Here is a 17,591-nt window from a genome sequence, read left to right as displayed (position 1 = left end):
AGAGTCACCAAGTCATTCCTCTGGTGACATTCAGTATTCTGCTCGATGCGTTCTAACAACCGGTTGGTCTCGCGTGTATTTCTTTCTGCCTCCAACATGACTTCAGCCAAAGAAGGTGGATGGGGCAGATTCTCATCCCTAGCTCCATTGGCTTCACCTTGCTCCTGAACAGCAAGGGTGCTTCGGGTGTTCACCATCCTAGGAAAACAAAACTATGGTTTAAATAAAAATGGCAAAACTCTAACATAGAAATGCAGAATGTAATGGATGACAGAAATGCATAGATGTTTATTTGTACGACATGGGAATACAGAAAATGCCATATATACACCATCAGTCATACACATCATACATAGTTTTGTACAAGCCCAAGCTGAAGTACAACTACGATGAAAGAATAGTACATCTTATCAGAGGCATTTCAAGCTCCTATACATTATTTTTCTACGCTTCCGGAATGTGATACACACTAAGTCATATCCCACGAGTCACGCAAGACTGTGGATGATACAATCGTTACAATATACTAGTGGTGCTATCATCAACTCAGACATCTCCGTAGTAATCTTTATAGAGATTACCCCCATGTCCTGGAAGCTAGACGTGATCATCTAAAAACAGTCGATTCTGTGAAGCTTGCGGTCCATAAGGACTCGGATGTGGTCTGGGTCCAACAAACGATGGTAGACGGGGTCCACGAGGAGGGGTGATGCCTCCTACATCACGCCAGTCCATACGATCTGGCAGACCAGACTGCACAGGGTACAAATCCCTCATGTCCATATAGCCAGCCTGCACGGCGGGTGCAAACCATGTTAGGGTGGCCCAATGGTCAACTTGAGTGTTGAAGAGTTCCAATCGCAAGGCACGATTCTCACGGTCCTTGTCCTCAAGCATCTTTGTGGTGGTGCGGAGTAGCGAATCCTCATGGAAGGAGTTAATGTAGAGAGCCTGATGGTAACCTTCTGCCCCAGGGAGTGATGCTGGCATATAGCAAAATTCGGTGTTCCGAAGCAAGACAAGTCTAGCTCGTATGATAGTTATCGTCGAGTAAACAGCGTCCTGCACGGACATCTAGATGATAACCCCAAGTCCATATGAGCAATGGAACGGTTCAGTAGCTTTAGGATAGGAAGGATATATCCTGACTGTGCAAAGATATTGACTTTGATTGAAATATCGATATTGCTCCTCAACGGTATACTCAGGATACCATCGGCCTCAATCATCACGCGGACCAGCATGGTTGTGTGATTAGGTACATCGAGGCACCAAGTCAAACGAACCACTTGATTTTGGATGCGGGTGACCATCTGAAAGCACGAAATATTGCAAAAACATTAGAATTTTCTAGGAGAAATCGGACAACATAACGGCTGTAAATACTCAGAAAAATATTTAAGACATTTACAACAGTTTACAAGGCCACTCAACAACATCATATCAAGGTTTTGATTCAACAGCAGGGAGATCCTTCACGTCGTCGCGCTGGCCCGGGGGACGCATGCAGGCTGGTGGCGTGGAGCGCCGAGCGTGAGGGCGTGTCTGCGTCCTTCTAGCACGATGGAGACAACGACTGGCACGGCCAGCTGGGCTAGGCCAGCTCAAGTGGCCCAGGTAACTTCCTCTCTCTCTTTTATTTCTTTCCATTTTCTAATTTTCTTTTTCTGTTTTTTATTTTAGTAAAAATATTAAATCATTTCCAAAACTGCTGAAAATATTTATGGGCACTATTTGGATTATTCAAAAGCCCTCAACTAGTTCCAGAATTATTAGAGCATTTAAAATATGTATAGTAATTAAATACCCCGATTCTACTACTTTATGGCTTAATTCAAAAATCCAGAAATGACCTAGAAAAATGTGCATCATTTTTTACCCTTTTCAAAAATGATGAACTATTATGAAGGGCATTTTAGGTTCATTGAAAATATTTTTAGTTGATCCTAGTATTTCAAAGTGGTGATAGGGTTTGTTCGATCCCCATTTCATATTTAGAGGAAAATTTAAACATGATATGCACATGCAAGACTAGCCCAAGTGCAATGCTAAACTAGGATCGTGACAACTGCTTCGCGCGGGACCTTATCTAGAGAGAGTGGAATACTTTTTCCGTTTGTGCATTGCATTCATGCATCTAAAAACTAGGGTAAATTTAAAACTTCATCTAAACTTAGTCAAAACATAGTAGTTGTTCTGAAATGCCAAATTGAACATGGCAGTTGCTCTTTTTATGAAGACGACTGGCAGCTGGGCCGCGCAATGCTAGGACGGCTGGGGGGAGGCTTCTCTCTCTTAGCCATCCTTTTTTTGTTTTTTTTTTCTAAATTTTTTCAATCTGTTTGATTTGATTTGAACGTCAAATCATTTTTACCCTTCTAAAAAAGTTGTGTGTGCTCCATATGGAGAAGTCTAGAAATTCTGATATATGCAGTAGTTAATATGGATGTGTCCAAAGTTACACAATATTTTTCAGAATTTGTAGATTTATATTTATTTTATAGAGAATATAAATTGAAACCAAATACATTATTGACTTAATCCAAGGCCCAAAATAAATCGTCTTAAAACTCCAAAAAAAATTGGGTTTGTACCCTTTTAAACAAATTTCAAGGCTTTGCAAATTCTCTCAATTGAAGATTAAAGATATTTAAGCATGATGCATGCCTGCGTAACCAACTCTAATAAATTACAAGTAGACAAGGATGTGACACTAGGCGCACACAGACACATGTTTCTAAGCCAGTCCATAATGACAAGTTGATGTTCACACACATAGGTAGTAACACATGAATGTTGGTCTGAGATTGATTTTTTACCGTCAAATCATGAAGTTGCTGCCAGTCGAGATCATCTGGCGAGAACATACACTGTACGGAAGCCTGACGCAGCCTCGAGGTGATCGATCTGCGTCTCCACTCTAGATCAGGGCGCGCGGAGCAGCCTAAACAACCATACATCCAAGTGCTGTTTTTCAAGGTATGCTAGAATGATAGAAGAAGAATACAAAACCACGAAGCAATCAGGCAGCCCAAGAAGATAGAAGAAGACCTACCGTCCGCACGCATAGAGCTTGTGTGCAGCGGCCGGACAATACATAGCATTGCAGTAGGGGATGGTGCTTGGTGCATGTGGTAGTAAGAGTGCCACTACTTGTAGGAATGCCCTGAACTGACTCGACGGCAAGTGTCTCGGCGCGGCGCAACACGTCTCGGCGTGCAATGCGACACGTTTGGGTCCGTGGACACGCAGGAGCCTACGTGTATGTCGATGTCCAGTGACAAGCGCATGCATGCAGCACAAAGCGCCACGCCCATGCAAACAGACACGGTCACCGCACCCTTCCAGGCCTCGGTAACAGCACTTTCTGTGGCCAGCCTGCACGGCACCGGCAAAAATTAACAATCTGGCCCCAGAGCGAAACTAATTCACAAAGTAAACTGTGTTTGAAAAATTTTCGTTCAGCTGATTTTTTTATATTGCGTTTGATATCTAAACGCCATATTATACTGTGCAGCGCCTGACTGACAAATGTTACACGTCTTGCCATCATCGTATTTCAAAAAATGCTAAATCAATATGCAACATCTAGAAGTTAAGCTGTGCAACGCCTAAAAATTAGGCGCTACATTATATTCTGTAACGCCTGACCTCTAGACGCTGCACCAGTGGCCAACACACGCGGAACTGGCTAGCTTGTGCATGGTGCATGCATGGGTGTGGCCTCGCTGCTCGCCGTACCTCGGCGAACCAGCAAAGCTGCAATGATCATGATGTTTCGCGACCCCATGCCGACGCAACCCGCACCGCTGGTACGTTCACGGTTCTTTCGGCGTTGGACACTAGTGCAACGCCTAGACGCTAGGCGCTACAGTGTATAGTGTAGCGCCTAGCTTTTGGCGTTGCACACTGACTTAGCATTTTTCAGTCAGTCCTGGGTACGATGATGGCAAACATGTAGTGTCTGTGAGTCAAGCATGACACAGTGTAATATGACATTTAGATGTCGGGCGCTACACGAAAAGGTCAGCTGAGTGATTTTTTTTCAGAAACAGTTCAGTTTGTGAATTTGTTTCGTTCTGAGGTCAGATTTGTCATTTTTGCCCACCGCACCTGCACCAGCAAGACTACTGACCTGAAGCTACGGTAGCCTCAGAACAAAAATTAGGCAGTTAAACAAGCAGAAAAACTCAAGTAACAGTTCCCGTTTTATAGGAAAACAGTAAATCCATAGCTCAAAAGGAGACATGTGCTTTGCTTAACTACAATTCCATCCTCTTTCTCCGAAGGAATGGTGTTCTTTGCTTTTGCTATGGGCCACTCATGAACTAGCCGTTTTATCTGCAATTCTGCATTACATTAGTACTATATTTCAGATCCTGTGTCCACATTGTCTCTGTGTGAGCGCCAACGCATTGCTGACATGATAAGGAAACGGCGATACAGTGCGTTGGTTCATTGTGGCAGTCCCAAGAATAAAAGACGTCATTTGGGCATTGTGCTCGTATGCGGCATCTCCTCCAGTAAAGTTCCTTAGAGAATTTACCAAGAAAATCATTACTGTGAACAGCTTTCAAGGTTTCAGAAAAAATATATAGTAACTCATGACATGACACAAGAATTTACCCATATTTCAGTAGTCCCTCGTCAAATAAATCACAATCGTCGGAATTAGAACCATCAATTTGGTTGTTCCATTTATAACAAAGAAATAACAAAGGGCCTTGAAGACATGACTACACATTTAGTTTATCCTGAGAATGGTGAGTAGCAACAAACTCATACTTTTCAGCACCCAATGTTTGGTAGCGCCAAAGATATCACACAGTAGTCCGCGGAGAGTTAGTCACCGAAGTAGTGTGCACTAGTAGAAAACAGGGCTTTGGTCACAACTCAATATACACATTAGTCCCGGTTGCATTACCAACCAGGACTAATGTGAGTATTAGTCCCGGTTCGAGCGGCTATAGTCCCGGTTCAAATGGGACATTTAGTCCCGGTTTGAGACATGAACCGGGACTAAAGGGGGTTCGTGTCACAAACTCTACCCTCCCTGTATCGTCATTTCAGTTTTGAAAGAAAACAAAGAAAATGATAAAAATTTCAAAAAATAAAATCCTTCGATATGTAGTTATATTACTACATCTACTAGTTAGGAAAATAAAAAAACTTAAATTTGGACATGTTTTGCAAAAAAGTGTTATAAAAAAGTAAAACGGCTATAACTTTTGCATACGATGTCGGAAAAAAAACGTATAATATATCAAAATGTTCGGCACGAAAATCCGCATCCAATTTTGACTGCCATAGGCCATTTTGCAAATTTTTAGAATCCTCAAATTCTAAAAGGAAAAAAAGTTATGATCAAATTTTAGTTTTTTTGAATTTTGGTTAAATCTGGTCGAACTATGATCAAACTACTTATTCAAGAAATATTAGTGTTACTAAATAATTATTGTTTTTTAGAATAATAGTTTCAAACTCAAATAGTGAAACATGTGACTTCATGCTCAAGCTAAACTCCTGAGGTTTAATAGGATTAACATCTTACTATTGTCAGGAAAACAACAAGTGCAGACTTGGAAACGAGGGGGAATAGAACCCGGAAGTTAAGCCTGCTCAGACTGGAGTAGTGAGAGGCTGGGTGACCGGCCAGGAAGTTAGATGATTTGAAATGATGAGGTGTGAGTAGAGATTAGATGTTAAATTGAGCAGTGATGAGGGGTGAAATTTGAAAATAATTCGAAAATAAAAATTTGAAAATCGGGAAAAAATAAAAGAAATTCATAAAATTTCCTTGAGCTCCAGACAGCGGCCAAGTGGAGGGCCTTTAGTCCCGGTTCGTAACAGAACCGGGACTAAAGGGGGGGCTTTAGTACCGACCTTTTAGACTGGGACTAAAGGCCCTCTGAAAGCGGGACAAATGTGCCTTTTTCTACTAGCGGTGGCCATTTGCGGCTGAGCTCGTGCAGGATTTGTTTCACGGTTTCTTGTGCGGGATCCAATTCATTGTAGTTATGGTGTCGTCCATCCTTCTCTTGGGGCTACTCCATGACAAGGTCCTTACCGGTGTTCGCCCATGACGAAGCGGTGTCGCTGCGGTGGATCTTGGTAGCGATGATTGAGCGTTTGGGCACGGGAGAGCTTGGGCGCAAAGAAGAAGAAGAGGAGCGAGAGGGAATGGGAGCATAACCCCTCCTTCGTATCTACTATTCCCTTATATAGGGGAAGAGGAGAGTGAAGCGGCGGCATATTAAACCTGCGGTGTGGCATCAAATCCCCTCCCATCCCCTCATTACGGTGTTAATGATGTGCCGAGATCAAGTGGTCGCCGTTATCCCTCATGCGGAAATCGAGGTGCATGTCCACTTGCGATGGGACATGGCCTGATGGGCCCCTTGCTCACTCTTGCACACTAAGTAGATAGTCAAGTCAAAGGCCGACACGCGGTCTAGTGGGCCCGTGGATAAGACCAGTCTGTCTTGTGAGAATCAACCAAGATGACTTTTGAGTCGCAACACATGAAGCTATCGCGCCAAATAGCTGGCCACGCGGGAAGTCCTTCTATGCGCAGGACGGCCCTCTCCTTCAACATTTCCAAGACTGAGGTGGTCTACACCTCGGAGGCAGCTCGTCAGAGGGAGGCCGGCTACGTGAAGACACTGTTTGTTGTACGCTTCGTTAAAATAGCTTCAAGCTCGGCGACCGAAGACGATGTGCGTTTTGGAGGACCCAAGGTGCAGCCAAGCTTGTAGACCAATTCAGGGGCTACAATCGATGTCCCTGCTTAGAGCCTCTCATCATGAAGGCTCCCAGCCCGATGGGCCGGGATGAGGACCACTAAGTCAGTTCCACCCTTAGCCACATTGGGTGGCCCATGGAGCGATACATGAAGATTTCACAAGATTTGGAGTAGAATCCAAGTATATCGGAGCCGTGGATGACTCTATCTCCTCCGCCGACGTAACCTATCTAGTTATGTAACTCTAAGACCACCAGTGTGTTATATAAAACGTGAGAGTCTTATGTTATAGGAAACTTCAATTAAAAATGCAATTCTATTATTCCCTTTGATCTATATTACTTGTTGCTGAAATAGATGTATCTAGACGTATTTTAGTGCTAAATACATCCGTTTGAGCGACAAGTAATATGGATCTGAGGGAGTAGTTAATTTTCAAATAGGAGTAAATATCTCGACTCAGGAGAGTAGAGTTGCTAGAAAACAACTTTGTAAGCAGAGCATTTTCAAAGGCAATTGGATGGCCTGCAAATTTGTTCATGTAATTGACCTCTGGTCATAAGGCTTTCGCATGTTTTGAAATGCATATGGTAGACGATGGTCTTCCTTCTATTAAAAAAACATGCAAGTCTTTCAATTTCTAGAGCAAAATTTGGTAGGTGCAACACACGGAACATAAATTGATGAGTATATGAAAGCAGATCATGGATAACGGGAAAACAATATGCAAGAGCTGAAAGTAGTAAGAAATTCTCAAAACAGTCTCTTGCTCCCGCTTTATATATAAAGCAACAACACCCAGTTACACGGTATAACGATACAATATAGTGATGTAGCCCTATAACACTGCAAATGCCTAAAAACTGGACAACATAACCGAACACGACTATGCTGCCAAACACCTAAGCATAGCACGACCTGATTACAATGCCACGACCCAACCTAGGACACCTAGCCTCCATGACAACGCCCTCAGAAGGGGAACGCAAGTACCGCCGCTGCCGAGCCCAAATAGGACAAGGGTTTTCACCGGAGACTCGCCATGGGGAGGAGAACCACGACGATGTCTTCAAGAAGATAAGGACACCCGCATATGTCCTCACCGCTAGCGCATGGAGCTTTCACTCCGCAGCTCACCCAGGACACCTTGAGGCACCCAGACCAGCCGCGGTGAGAGCAAGCCTCTAGATCCGGATCTGGGCAACACCACTCCTAAGGAGAGAAAGTGTGCCCGAACCATCCACCGCCACACCCGCACCATCCAGACGACCAAGAAGCGTAACCACCACTGCCGCTATGGAGCCTGCCGAAAAGCCACCATACGGACCATCATCCGGGGCGGCCGCCCCGGCATCCATGTCCCGGTTGCTTGAAATGTGAGCATCAGGGCATGGTTACCTCAATCGATAGCTTGCATGCATGCAACATAGAGGTTGAATGGTAGCTCTCTGGTGGATTTGTTCAGGTCCTAGTTGCTAAAATTCTTACATAGGATTGATCTAGCTTATCTGATTGTTCAAATGTAGTCTTACTACTTGTTGTGGACATATCAGTTTGGCGCTCAAGGAAGATCGAAATATCAGTTTGGACATATCGTGTGCTTTACTTGTTATCTTATCCCAAAAGTATCTCATATATTTGTAACCATGTTATATTCCATAGTAGTTGTATGTTGAAATGTGAAAACTCGAAGTCCCTTTCGGATTAATAGTATTTGATGAGCAATCCAAAATGTTCAAAGCAATTTTACATAAAACACACATGATTAGAAAACCCTTCGTATCACAATACAAATCTGTAGTTGTGCTACGAAGCCATCACTATGGACAAATAACTTGAATGAAATAAAAGTTAATATAGAGCAGTGCTCTCTGCTTAAGCACACATTCCGTTCCATATTTCTGATGGAAAAGTGTGATCTTGCTTTCGGTAAGAGTAGTTCATGAACTAGCCGCCTTCTCTGTAACTCCACACTACTTTATTAGTAACATTCTTCAGATTCAGTGAATGCCCTGTTCTTGTGTGTCCCAGTACATTGCCACGATATAAATGGAGACACGCTAACGTCAGGTAGTTGGGAGATAAGCCGAATGATCAATAAACCTGTTATTATGTAATTTTGGTGTTTCGTTTTGCAGATACCGTAACATGCACGTGTTATTCTGTAATGGGGCCAGTTTACACGAGGTCAGGTGAAGAACGGAAATTCTAACATTAATATAGCACATACATCCTATACTTCCTCGTACCGAAATACTAGAATGGCGATGTAGCGGACGAGCGCGCCTGCTCCCACTATGCGCACCAATTGAACAAGGACATGTGGTGCTGGGCATTGAATGCGAGCGTGGAGGGTAGTAGCAGGCCATCTTCATATTAAACTCGAAGTCTGTCTTAAACCTTGAAATTGTAGTGTTTGTCGGAAATAAACCCTCACCTCAAAATCCCTTAAGTTTGTACCATGTACTTATCATCCCGGTCTTATCCCGACCCTATTCATCAGTTTAGACCAATTTGGCACACCGAGAAAAAGACAATCCACTGGGATAACTTTCTACTCTCGCTGACTAAATGGACCCACACCTTACATCCATCTTCTCACTCGATATATCCAAGACATCACCACCGTACTCAGCATAGCATCAGGCCAGTTCGTCGCCCTCGTCGACGCGAAGCCCTCACGTACACTCACTCAGCCTGGTAACGGCATGACTTCATGTCTTCAGCGCTGCAACCAGGGACGTTTGGTGCCATTGCTAGCCACCCCTACGACAACGTGAAGTGAGCAGCCGAGCTCGTTCGTGGCCAGCACGGGCCTGACCTGGACGGTTCGCTCCTCCTGCAGATGCAATGCAGCCAGCTGTGACGACGCTTCTCACCGCGGCTAAAACCTCATGGAGGACAAACAACGACCACTTATCACAATCATCACATCCACAGGCACGATCGCACCAGGGACGAGGTCGCAGGTCTGCGTCCATGGAGAAACATGAAGTTTTTTGTTTTGGAGAAACATGAATTTGTTCGTTCATGAAGCTTGTCTTTTTTCGCAGTGCCGCCGGCCGGCGTATCCGATCAGTAGCTAGCACCGGTCTGAAGATTGGTTCGAACGTTTCTCTATCTATTGTACTCCCTCCGTTCTAAATTACTTGTCTTGGATTTGTCTAGATACAGAAGTATCTAGCACTAAAATGAGTCTAGATACATCTGTATCTAGACAAATCCAAGACAAGTAATTCGGAACGGAGGGAGTAGTAAGTACTAGAACTAGAATTTGTACTAACTACTAAGCACTTGGAGCATAGTCGCATCCGTTGCAAGGATTGAATTCTCATTTGCGCAGACTGGCTGTACGCTGATCAGAGTAGCATCCATAAACTTGTCGGACTCGTTCTCCTTGCTTCTTCCTGCTGCTCCATAAACGACAGCGCCAGCAGTGCGAAGCAATACGGCGCAGGCGGGGCTGCGTTCTGCAGAGCTTGGCGGACACCAGAGCATGGCCGTAGCAATGGAATCGGAGAACTACAAGGCGAGTACTTATTGCCGTTCCGCCGCGTCAATGGCTTCGAGGCGCCTGCGCTGATTCCAGGAGAGAGGAAGGGACTGGGACACAGGATGGATATGGCATGTGGGGTAGAGATGTAAGTGAGAGCAGACTTTGATCCTGTGTGGGATGGATCTTTTCCCGGTGTGCCAAACAGGTTAAGGGTCAGGATTAGACCGGGATCATAAATACAGGATACAAATTTCACGGATTTGAATGTTAGGGTTCATTTTCAACCACATCTACAACCTCAAGGTTGAAAACAGACTTCACTCACACTGGAACAGTGGTATACGCTCAGGCCGCCCTTTAATATGAAGATGCCCTCACGGAACAACATGCACAAGTTCCCACGGTACAGGACTGACGATTTAAACAGATGTCTGCATCACTATATTATGATTAAAATGTGTGGCTCAGTCGCCAGGACTTTAGCTCCTTCGTAATTTCTCAGCTTCTTGACTTTTTAACTCCTTGGTTCATTACAGTCAAGGACGAAGCTAGAATTAGTGAAGGGTTTTCAAATTTTATTGGGGCTAACTGACCCAATGCCTATGAGACAGCTACGTCCCTGATTACAGTCAGCTAACACAAGTGTGCTAGTACAGAGTCCAAGCATGCGATGGTGCAACCAGCAAGCTAAGATTTGGCTATGCTGCAAAAAAGAATGTCATGTAAAAATAGTACAGATGGATATCTAAAAACAAGCTTGGTGAGAAGGCAATCATTGCATCGAATGCCAAAGGGTTGTGCAAAATGGATATCTAAAAACAAGCTTGGTGATAAGGTATTAGTTGAAAATGTGACTAATGGTAGATCTTAAAAAGAAAAGGAACAAACTCCAACTCTCAAACTCTGAATTGAGTAAATTTTTGATGCGGCACTCTCAAGAGAATCAAGCGAAAATTAAGTATAAGTATGCCCACTCTATTCTTAGGCTAGTCATAGTGAGAGTCAACATGCATGCTTGCACACCCGCAAAAAAAAACATGCATGCTTGCATGCTGATCTTTTCCACCTCCGTGTTTTGAGAAGAAAAAAACAGTAGACAAACACATTTCCTAGCTACAACAGACAACCTCTCTAGCAGATCCAGTAAAGCCACGTCCCGCAAAAATCGTTTACGGGAGGCCTGTAATTTTTTTTGCGGTACCGTGAGGCCTCCAACGAAATAGGTCCTCTAAAAGTTTAGAGGATCTGTTCCGTGCGGGAGGCCTCGTGGTGCCGCAAAAAAGATCATAGAATAAATATTGACAAGTGCTTGCATATGGATACACGAAATTTATGTATACATCACTAGTTCATCACATCCCAAATCATGGGCAACATACGAGGTAGCAAGTTTAGCCTTATAAACAAACAAAATAAAACATGGTTGAATGACAACCGGTCATTAAAAAAATCAAGAAACATCCTCAGTGTTGTGAAAATCATCGCCGCCACCACCGGCCATAGCACCGCCATAGCCATCATCCACATTGACCGGAGAAAGAGCACCACAATCTTCAACAACTTGGACCGGAGAATGGGAACCACCACCACCATCCAAATTGCTTGCCGAAGCACCACCACCACCATTGCCAAAAACATCACCACCTCCACCCCCAATGCCAAAACTAACACCACTTCCAAACCCACCTCCATCACCATTGCTGAAGCGAACACCACCTCCAAACCCTCCACCACTCATGTCAAAGCCACCGCCACCTCCATATTCACCACCACCAACACTGCCGAAAGCAAAAACCCCTCCAAACCCAACACCACCACCACCGATCATAAGATTTTGAAGCTCCATCTTTCTGCGACACATGATGCCCATTCTTCTCAATTCCCAAAATTCTCTTGCCGTTGCATTCATGCCCTCTCGATTCATCAACATGAACCAGTCCTCCTAGGCGGTCCTCTCGTCCTTCTCTTTTGCTCCTCTAGGGCGATCTTGCGCGCCTCAAAAGGCACACCTCTTCTCCCACTTCTCCTCCTTGTGTTTCTCTTTTTTCTCGGCCATGCCCACTTTATAGCATCCCAATTCTTGGCTAGCATGGTATATTTCATCTTTTCCGTGTAACTAATTTGATCTCTCAAAGTGGTTGCCTCGGTAGTCCTCTTCACTCTTACTTTCTCCTTCTTGTTTCCATCCGATTTTCCCTTGTTTCTCCCACTTCTTGGTGCATCATCACTATCATCATCCTCATCTTTCAATTTGGCGAAAGCACCTTTACTCCATTCTACATATGAAAAATAAAATGAAAATAAACACCAATGTTATCAGCAAATGTCTCTCTACATATGTTTTTCCGCCGGGAAAATACCTGTGCTCCATTCGCTTGGAAAAATTTGTGGGTTCTTTTCCCACTAACACGGACATGTACAATAAATGACGTAAAATTTTGTTGAAAATTAGCTACATTTTTTCCCACTGTTCATACCGGACAACGCACTCTCGGGAACGAAAAACTTATAAGTAAAATGTTCCCGCCTTCCATAATACAATGACTTTCTGATTAGTAAGAAAACAATTGCAAGCCGAATATAAATTTTTTTTCCACGCGTGCGGGCATACTGCATTTTCCGATAACAATTTCCCTAGCTAAAAAAACATCACCGCTAATTCACCAGCACTAGTTAGCGCAGTATTTCCGCTTCAACCAACCACTCCCTCACGCCGCCACCCGTAGTAATAAAAGGACAAATTAAAATGATGTTGTCAAACCAGGAGCACATTAACCACAACATTAGTTGTCAGGATGGTGGGCCCTGAGCATTATATTAAATTCCGGTGTTTCCCTGATCACCAAGACCGTGGAATAGTTTATGCATGCCTCCATGCAGCCGCCGAGAGATCCAGTGGAGCGAAACCCTGGTTGACGCCTCTGACCAAAGCCAGCATGCTCCAGCGCTGCTTTGACGTCGAACAAACGACCCGTCACAAAACCCTGTCAAACCCCCTTTGTCGTCGGCCGACAACATCGTCTCCCACACACGTACACGCATTAAAAAAAACCCTCACCTGCCACCTGCAATACCAGGGACATCCCGCATCTCCAAGGGAACGAACGCCTGAGGATACCAAGAGCGCGCGAGCTCGTCCACGCCAAGCAATTTCGGTGCAGTTGGGGGACTTGTATTAGTTTCCCCAGCTACAAGTACTGTGGTACGGAGGAGTACATCATATCAAACTCCATTTTGCTTATTCAGTGCACTGACATGGTGTCTCAGAGCATGCTAAGACAAATTATGATGTTTCAACCACATTTTTAGAAGCCCGCGTTTTCACCGTCCAATGACCGGCAGTCCGTTCTCCCTCCAAGTCGAGAACCCTCCGGCGATGTCGGTCACGGCAGTGAAGCCCTGAAAGAAGATATATTTACCATCAAGTGTCACGGAGCCAGCAGGTGAAACCATAGTTACCGATGGTGATAAATGGACGGGTGGATATAGTGATAAATGGACTGGTATTTATGCTTACAGCGGAGCAGAGTTCGGCTGCTGCCATGAGGGACCTCTTGCCACTTTGGCATCCCTGAAATGGACAAATGGAATTTTCTGAACAAAGAAACACTCAACTAAAAGAAGAAAGAAATGATCATGTTTAGGATCAGTGGCAGACATACAATGATGAGCTCGTCATCGCTGCCGAAGATCGCTGACACTTGCTCGAGAAAGTGCGGGTTCTTGGCCATTCCTGAGCCGGTGCTATACATGTAGGGGATGTTCACCGCTCCTGCCGGACGCCCACCACCGAACTCACCCTCCGTTCTACACAAGCAGCAAATCTGATCGAATGATGCAACCAACCTTTTCATATGTAAGTTTACTGTGAACTGATTTTTTTCCTGCCAGTTAAGTTGAGAGAACAGAGAGTACTACTGCAGAGTAGAGGGGCAGCAGAGCATGCAAGTGGTGATTGTTGTGTGGTTTGTGCGTTGGTTAGTTATGTACCTGACGTCGAGGTAGCGGTGTCCTGCCAGCTGCATCTCGTAGGCGACGCGCACCGGCACCGACGCCGGTACGGCCACCTCCGAATCTTCCGCGCGCCCCGGCGCTGCCGTATCTGGAGAAGAAGGAGCAAGCGTGTGAGAGTTGGGCATGGATGGACAGAATCGATCAGTCTTGCTGCACCTACACGCCCACCGTACCTGGCTGAGCCGAGCATCCTCCTGGCTGCGCCCACCGAAACCGGCCTCGCCGCCTCCACGACCCGATGGTTCGCCACCGTGCGCACGGCACCGTGCCGCAGCCTGCAGTCAAAAGAGAGCACACTGTTGGCAAGACTGAAGAAGAAGGATACCATGCATAATTGAAAAGCAGGCCAGATTGATTATACTTACCTGCAGGAGGTGAAGAAGGCGAGGGGCGGCCGGTGCGCGGGGAGGGAGACGCCGTGGGCGAAGGAGCACTCCGACGCCATTGCTGGCGGTGGACGTTGGTTTGGATCTCCTGTCTGGTCCTCCTTGTTCCCGTTCGTTCTAGGGGACTCCGGAGCCCGGCTGGACAATGGGTTCGAGCTGATTAAGCGTTTGTGTTGTTGGAGAAACGTGGTAACCTTGCACAAACACATGGCATGGGAAGACATATTTATGCTTGGTTCATGACGAGGGTTGGCAGCTGGGACGCCGCATCCACTTGAGACATATCCATTCCTGGATTGGTTGTCTGCTACGTTGGTTTCGGATAAGGTGAAGATCTTCTCGCCACGTCTCACTTCTCATCTTATCACACGTATGGGGCCACCATCACGCACTAGTCTGTTTGAGCTCTTGCATGCACTCGAAGGTGACGCGCGTGTTGCCTCGCTGTTCTCCGGTAGCGAGCTAAGTGTATGCATACACTCGTCCCTATAAACGTCCACATACACCCTATCACTGTGAGCATCTTCGAGAGACTGAGCTGACACATCATGCCAAGATTAACGAAGTCGCTATGGACGTCTTCATCGTCAACAGAAACGTCTCTCCCCCATTGAATGCATATCGCTGAAAGGGTTGAAAGATCCAGACAATGCAAGTACCTTCCATGCTGAAAGTGAGCGTTGAATTTTTTATTTGTTTTGCGGGGCACTGCCTTGATTCATTGTCGTCCCTGGCACCTGGGCGCCAGAGCACACAGAGGCTAATTGGTTCAATTTCACAAAGAAAAATCTAATCATATATTCCAGATGTTGCTATAATTCTTCATGTGCTTGTGCTTTTAACTCTAGTCGAATATTTTACAATCAAGCAACACATATGCTATCAACGTGATAAGGTAAGTGTCGCTAGTGATTTCTTTATGCATGTTTCTAAATTTTCATTTATAATAACAAGCACGATTTATGTTAATTTTCTACTTTCTGTTGTATATGGTGAAAACATTGCATGGGACCAACAAGAAACCAATCTAGTAAATTTCCATCAACCAAGATTACATTGAGTAAAAAAATTTTGTCATGGGTCTTATTTATTTCTTTAGAGTTTTCTCCATGCAAAAATTTCATGTTGTTTCCATGACAATTTATTGACCTTCGATCTATAACCACATGGCATATGTGGTAAGCTATATAAAAAAACCAACATATTGATCTTCGAGATATAGAAATAGATAGACTATAGATGATGGGTGTGGCTAGGTCTCTAAGACTTTAATCAAGTCTCACTCAAGTGATATACATATAAGAAAGAAAAAGAAAAAACTAAAAAAAAACTTTGTACGGATCTCCATGCAAGGTCTAAGGGATATAGTATCGACTGAGACATAACGAAGCCTCAGTTGACTAAGACTTAGCAAAACTGCTATATATATCTCTGATGTCAATAAGCCCAAAGGGATGGAGGGGCATATACTAGCCGCAACCGCTCCTGGATCTCAGCCACCCTCCTTAACTCGGCCGGCGATGGCTCAAAGCCCTCCAGGATGAACCCGCTGCAAACGACGCTGAACTCCTCCTCGGTGAGATCGGTGAACCCGTTGATGCCCTGGTGGTTAGTGTCGACCCCTATGGCGTAGCCGGCGTTGTTCCGATCGACTTGACAGAGGGCGTCCTTGAATATGGCGTACCAGTGCTCCTCGTGGTCGATGGACCTGTAGATCCTTTCGTTCATGGCCTTCCACTCCACGAAGATCCGCCGGGTCTCCTCCTCGCTCCTCTCTCTATCCCAGGACCAGGCCGAGTAGCCATCCTCGTGCCACCCCTGGTCGATGTCGCCGAGGCGGTGCCTGAACATGTCGTGCGCGCGCTCCTCCTCGGAGACGGAGCTGTAGGTCTTGCCGAGCTCGGCCTTCCACTCCTTGAAGATCCGCCGCGTCTCCTCCTCGCTCCTCTCCTTGCGCACGTTGTCAGGCGTGTTGCTCGTGGCTGCCGCCGCCGCCAGCAGGGACACCAGCAGCAACAGCGCCGCTGCCGCCATGGTCTTCATCACGACGGGAAATTTGGGTGGGGGACGGTCTCGGTTGATCGAACTCTGGTCAAAACGCTCACGCGCGGTGATCAATCTAGGTTTGGATTGTGTGCTGTATATTTAAGAGTGAATTCCACTTTTTACCCCATATTTATACATTTGTGACACTAATTACCCCTTCGAGTGAAAATTCATCTAGAATATCCCTTTTGAAATCTTTGGACCCTTGTTTTTTGATGCGTGTCCATCAGGTAAGGTGTGAGGTGACGCCCTGTATCCAAAAATATGTGGACGGCCACAAGGAGTGGAACAGATAGACAAGAGAAGCTTGGACAAGATCGCCAATGATGCCCTCCGATCCTTACAGTTTTTTTTACAAATCAATGACGCAACATGCCGATCCTATCGACCATAAACAAACAAAACGTAAAACTGAGGTAAAACCGTGTTAAAAGTCTTCAAAATCTGACATTTCGATAAAAGTTCCGCTAAATAGGATAATATGTGTCACAAATGTACAACTACAAGGTAAAAAACGGAATTCACTTTATATTTAAAGGCTCACGAAGGGACGTACGTAGCTACAAGAGACGAGACCTACACGAATCTCATGCAGTGTCCGAACCACCCACGATGGATGGATTTGAGCAGCCCAAGCCAAATCGATCACGATCTTTTTGTTGGAATCGATCTCGGCCATAACAACGACGGGAGCACCCCACTTGGATCTACCGCTTATAAGCAGTATAATGAACTTTGGGTTAGTGCCAATAATAACATTTTTTTTACATGGAATACTGATATTTCTTTTTTTTAGGAAAGGCCTTCATGGCTAGCTTTATTGATTGTTAAGCAACATTACATCGTCAATAAGTTTTGAGTATAGCCAACTAGGGGGATCATCATCCCAAGTACAGGAAAATTTATT

At 45.1% G+C, this 17,591-nt stretch overlaps 2 protein-coding genes and 1 long non-coding RNA gene across 5 annotated transcripts; all 3 read right to left on the bottom strand.

The window, feature by feature from the left end:
* Positions 1-268: 268 nt before the first annotated feature.
* LOC123147121 (uncharacterized) lies at positions 269-3,127 on the bottom strand. The gene is made up of 3 exons (XR_006473056.1): positions 3,056-3,127; positions 2,820-2,944; positions 269-1,313 (listed from the first exon to the last, which is right to left on the bottom strand). It is a non-coding gene; the product is annotated as an uncharacterized lncRNA (long non-coding RNA).
* Positions 3,128-12,273: 9,146 nt separating this feature from the next.
* LOC123149747 (thiosulfate sulfurtransferase 16, chloroplastic) lies at positions 12,274-14,897 on the bottom strand. 3 transcript variants are annotated; one of them, XR_006474831.1, is made up of 7 exons: positions 14,618-14,897; positions 14,426-14,527; positions 14,229-14,340; positions 13,901-14,045; positions 13,756-13,809; positions 13,297-13,637; positions 12,274-12,514 (listed from the first exon to the last, which is right to left on the bottom strand). XR_006474831.1 is itself a non-coding variant. In XM_044569469.1 (6 exons), exons 1-6 carry the CDS (start codon positions 14,860-14,862, stop codon positions 13,560-13,562), a joined length of 747 nt encoding a protein of 248 aa, XP_044425404.1. In that variant the 5' UTR covers positions 14,863-14,897; the 3' UTR covers positions 12,274-13,559. The 3 variants fall into 3 exon arrangements, 2 of the variants coding, with proteins under 2 accessions (XP_044425404.1, XP_044425403.1); XM_044569469.1 differs by having other exon boundaries at positions 12,274-13,637; positions 14,415-14,527; XM_044569468.1 differs by having other exon boundaries at positions 12,274-13,637.
* Positions 14,898-16,075: 1,178 nt separating this feature from the next.
* Positions 16,076-16,672, bottom strand: LOC123149746 (uncharacterized). The gene has a single exon (XM_044569466.1). It carries the CDS (start codon positions 16,670-16,672, stop codon positions 16,076-16,078), a length of 597 nt encoding a protein of 198 aa, XP_044425401.1.
* Between the last annotated feature and the right edge of the window lie 919 nt (positions 16,673-17,591).

The sequence above is a fragment of the Triticum aestivum genome, chromosome 7A, assembly GCF_018294505.1.
Source record: "Triticum aestivum cultivar Chinese Spring chromosome 7A, IWGSC CS RefSeq v2.1, whole genome shotgun sequence".
NCBI lineage: Eukaryota > Viridiplantae > Streptophyta > Magnoliopsida > Poales > Poaceae > Triticum > Triticum aestivum.
The sequence above is the reverse complement of the archived record's forward strand: the minus strand, read 5'-3'. Positions and strand labels throughout refer to the sequence as shown.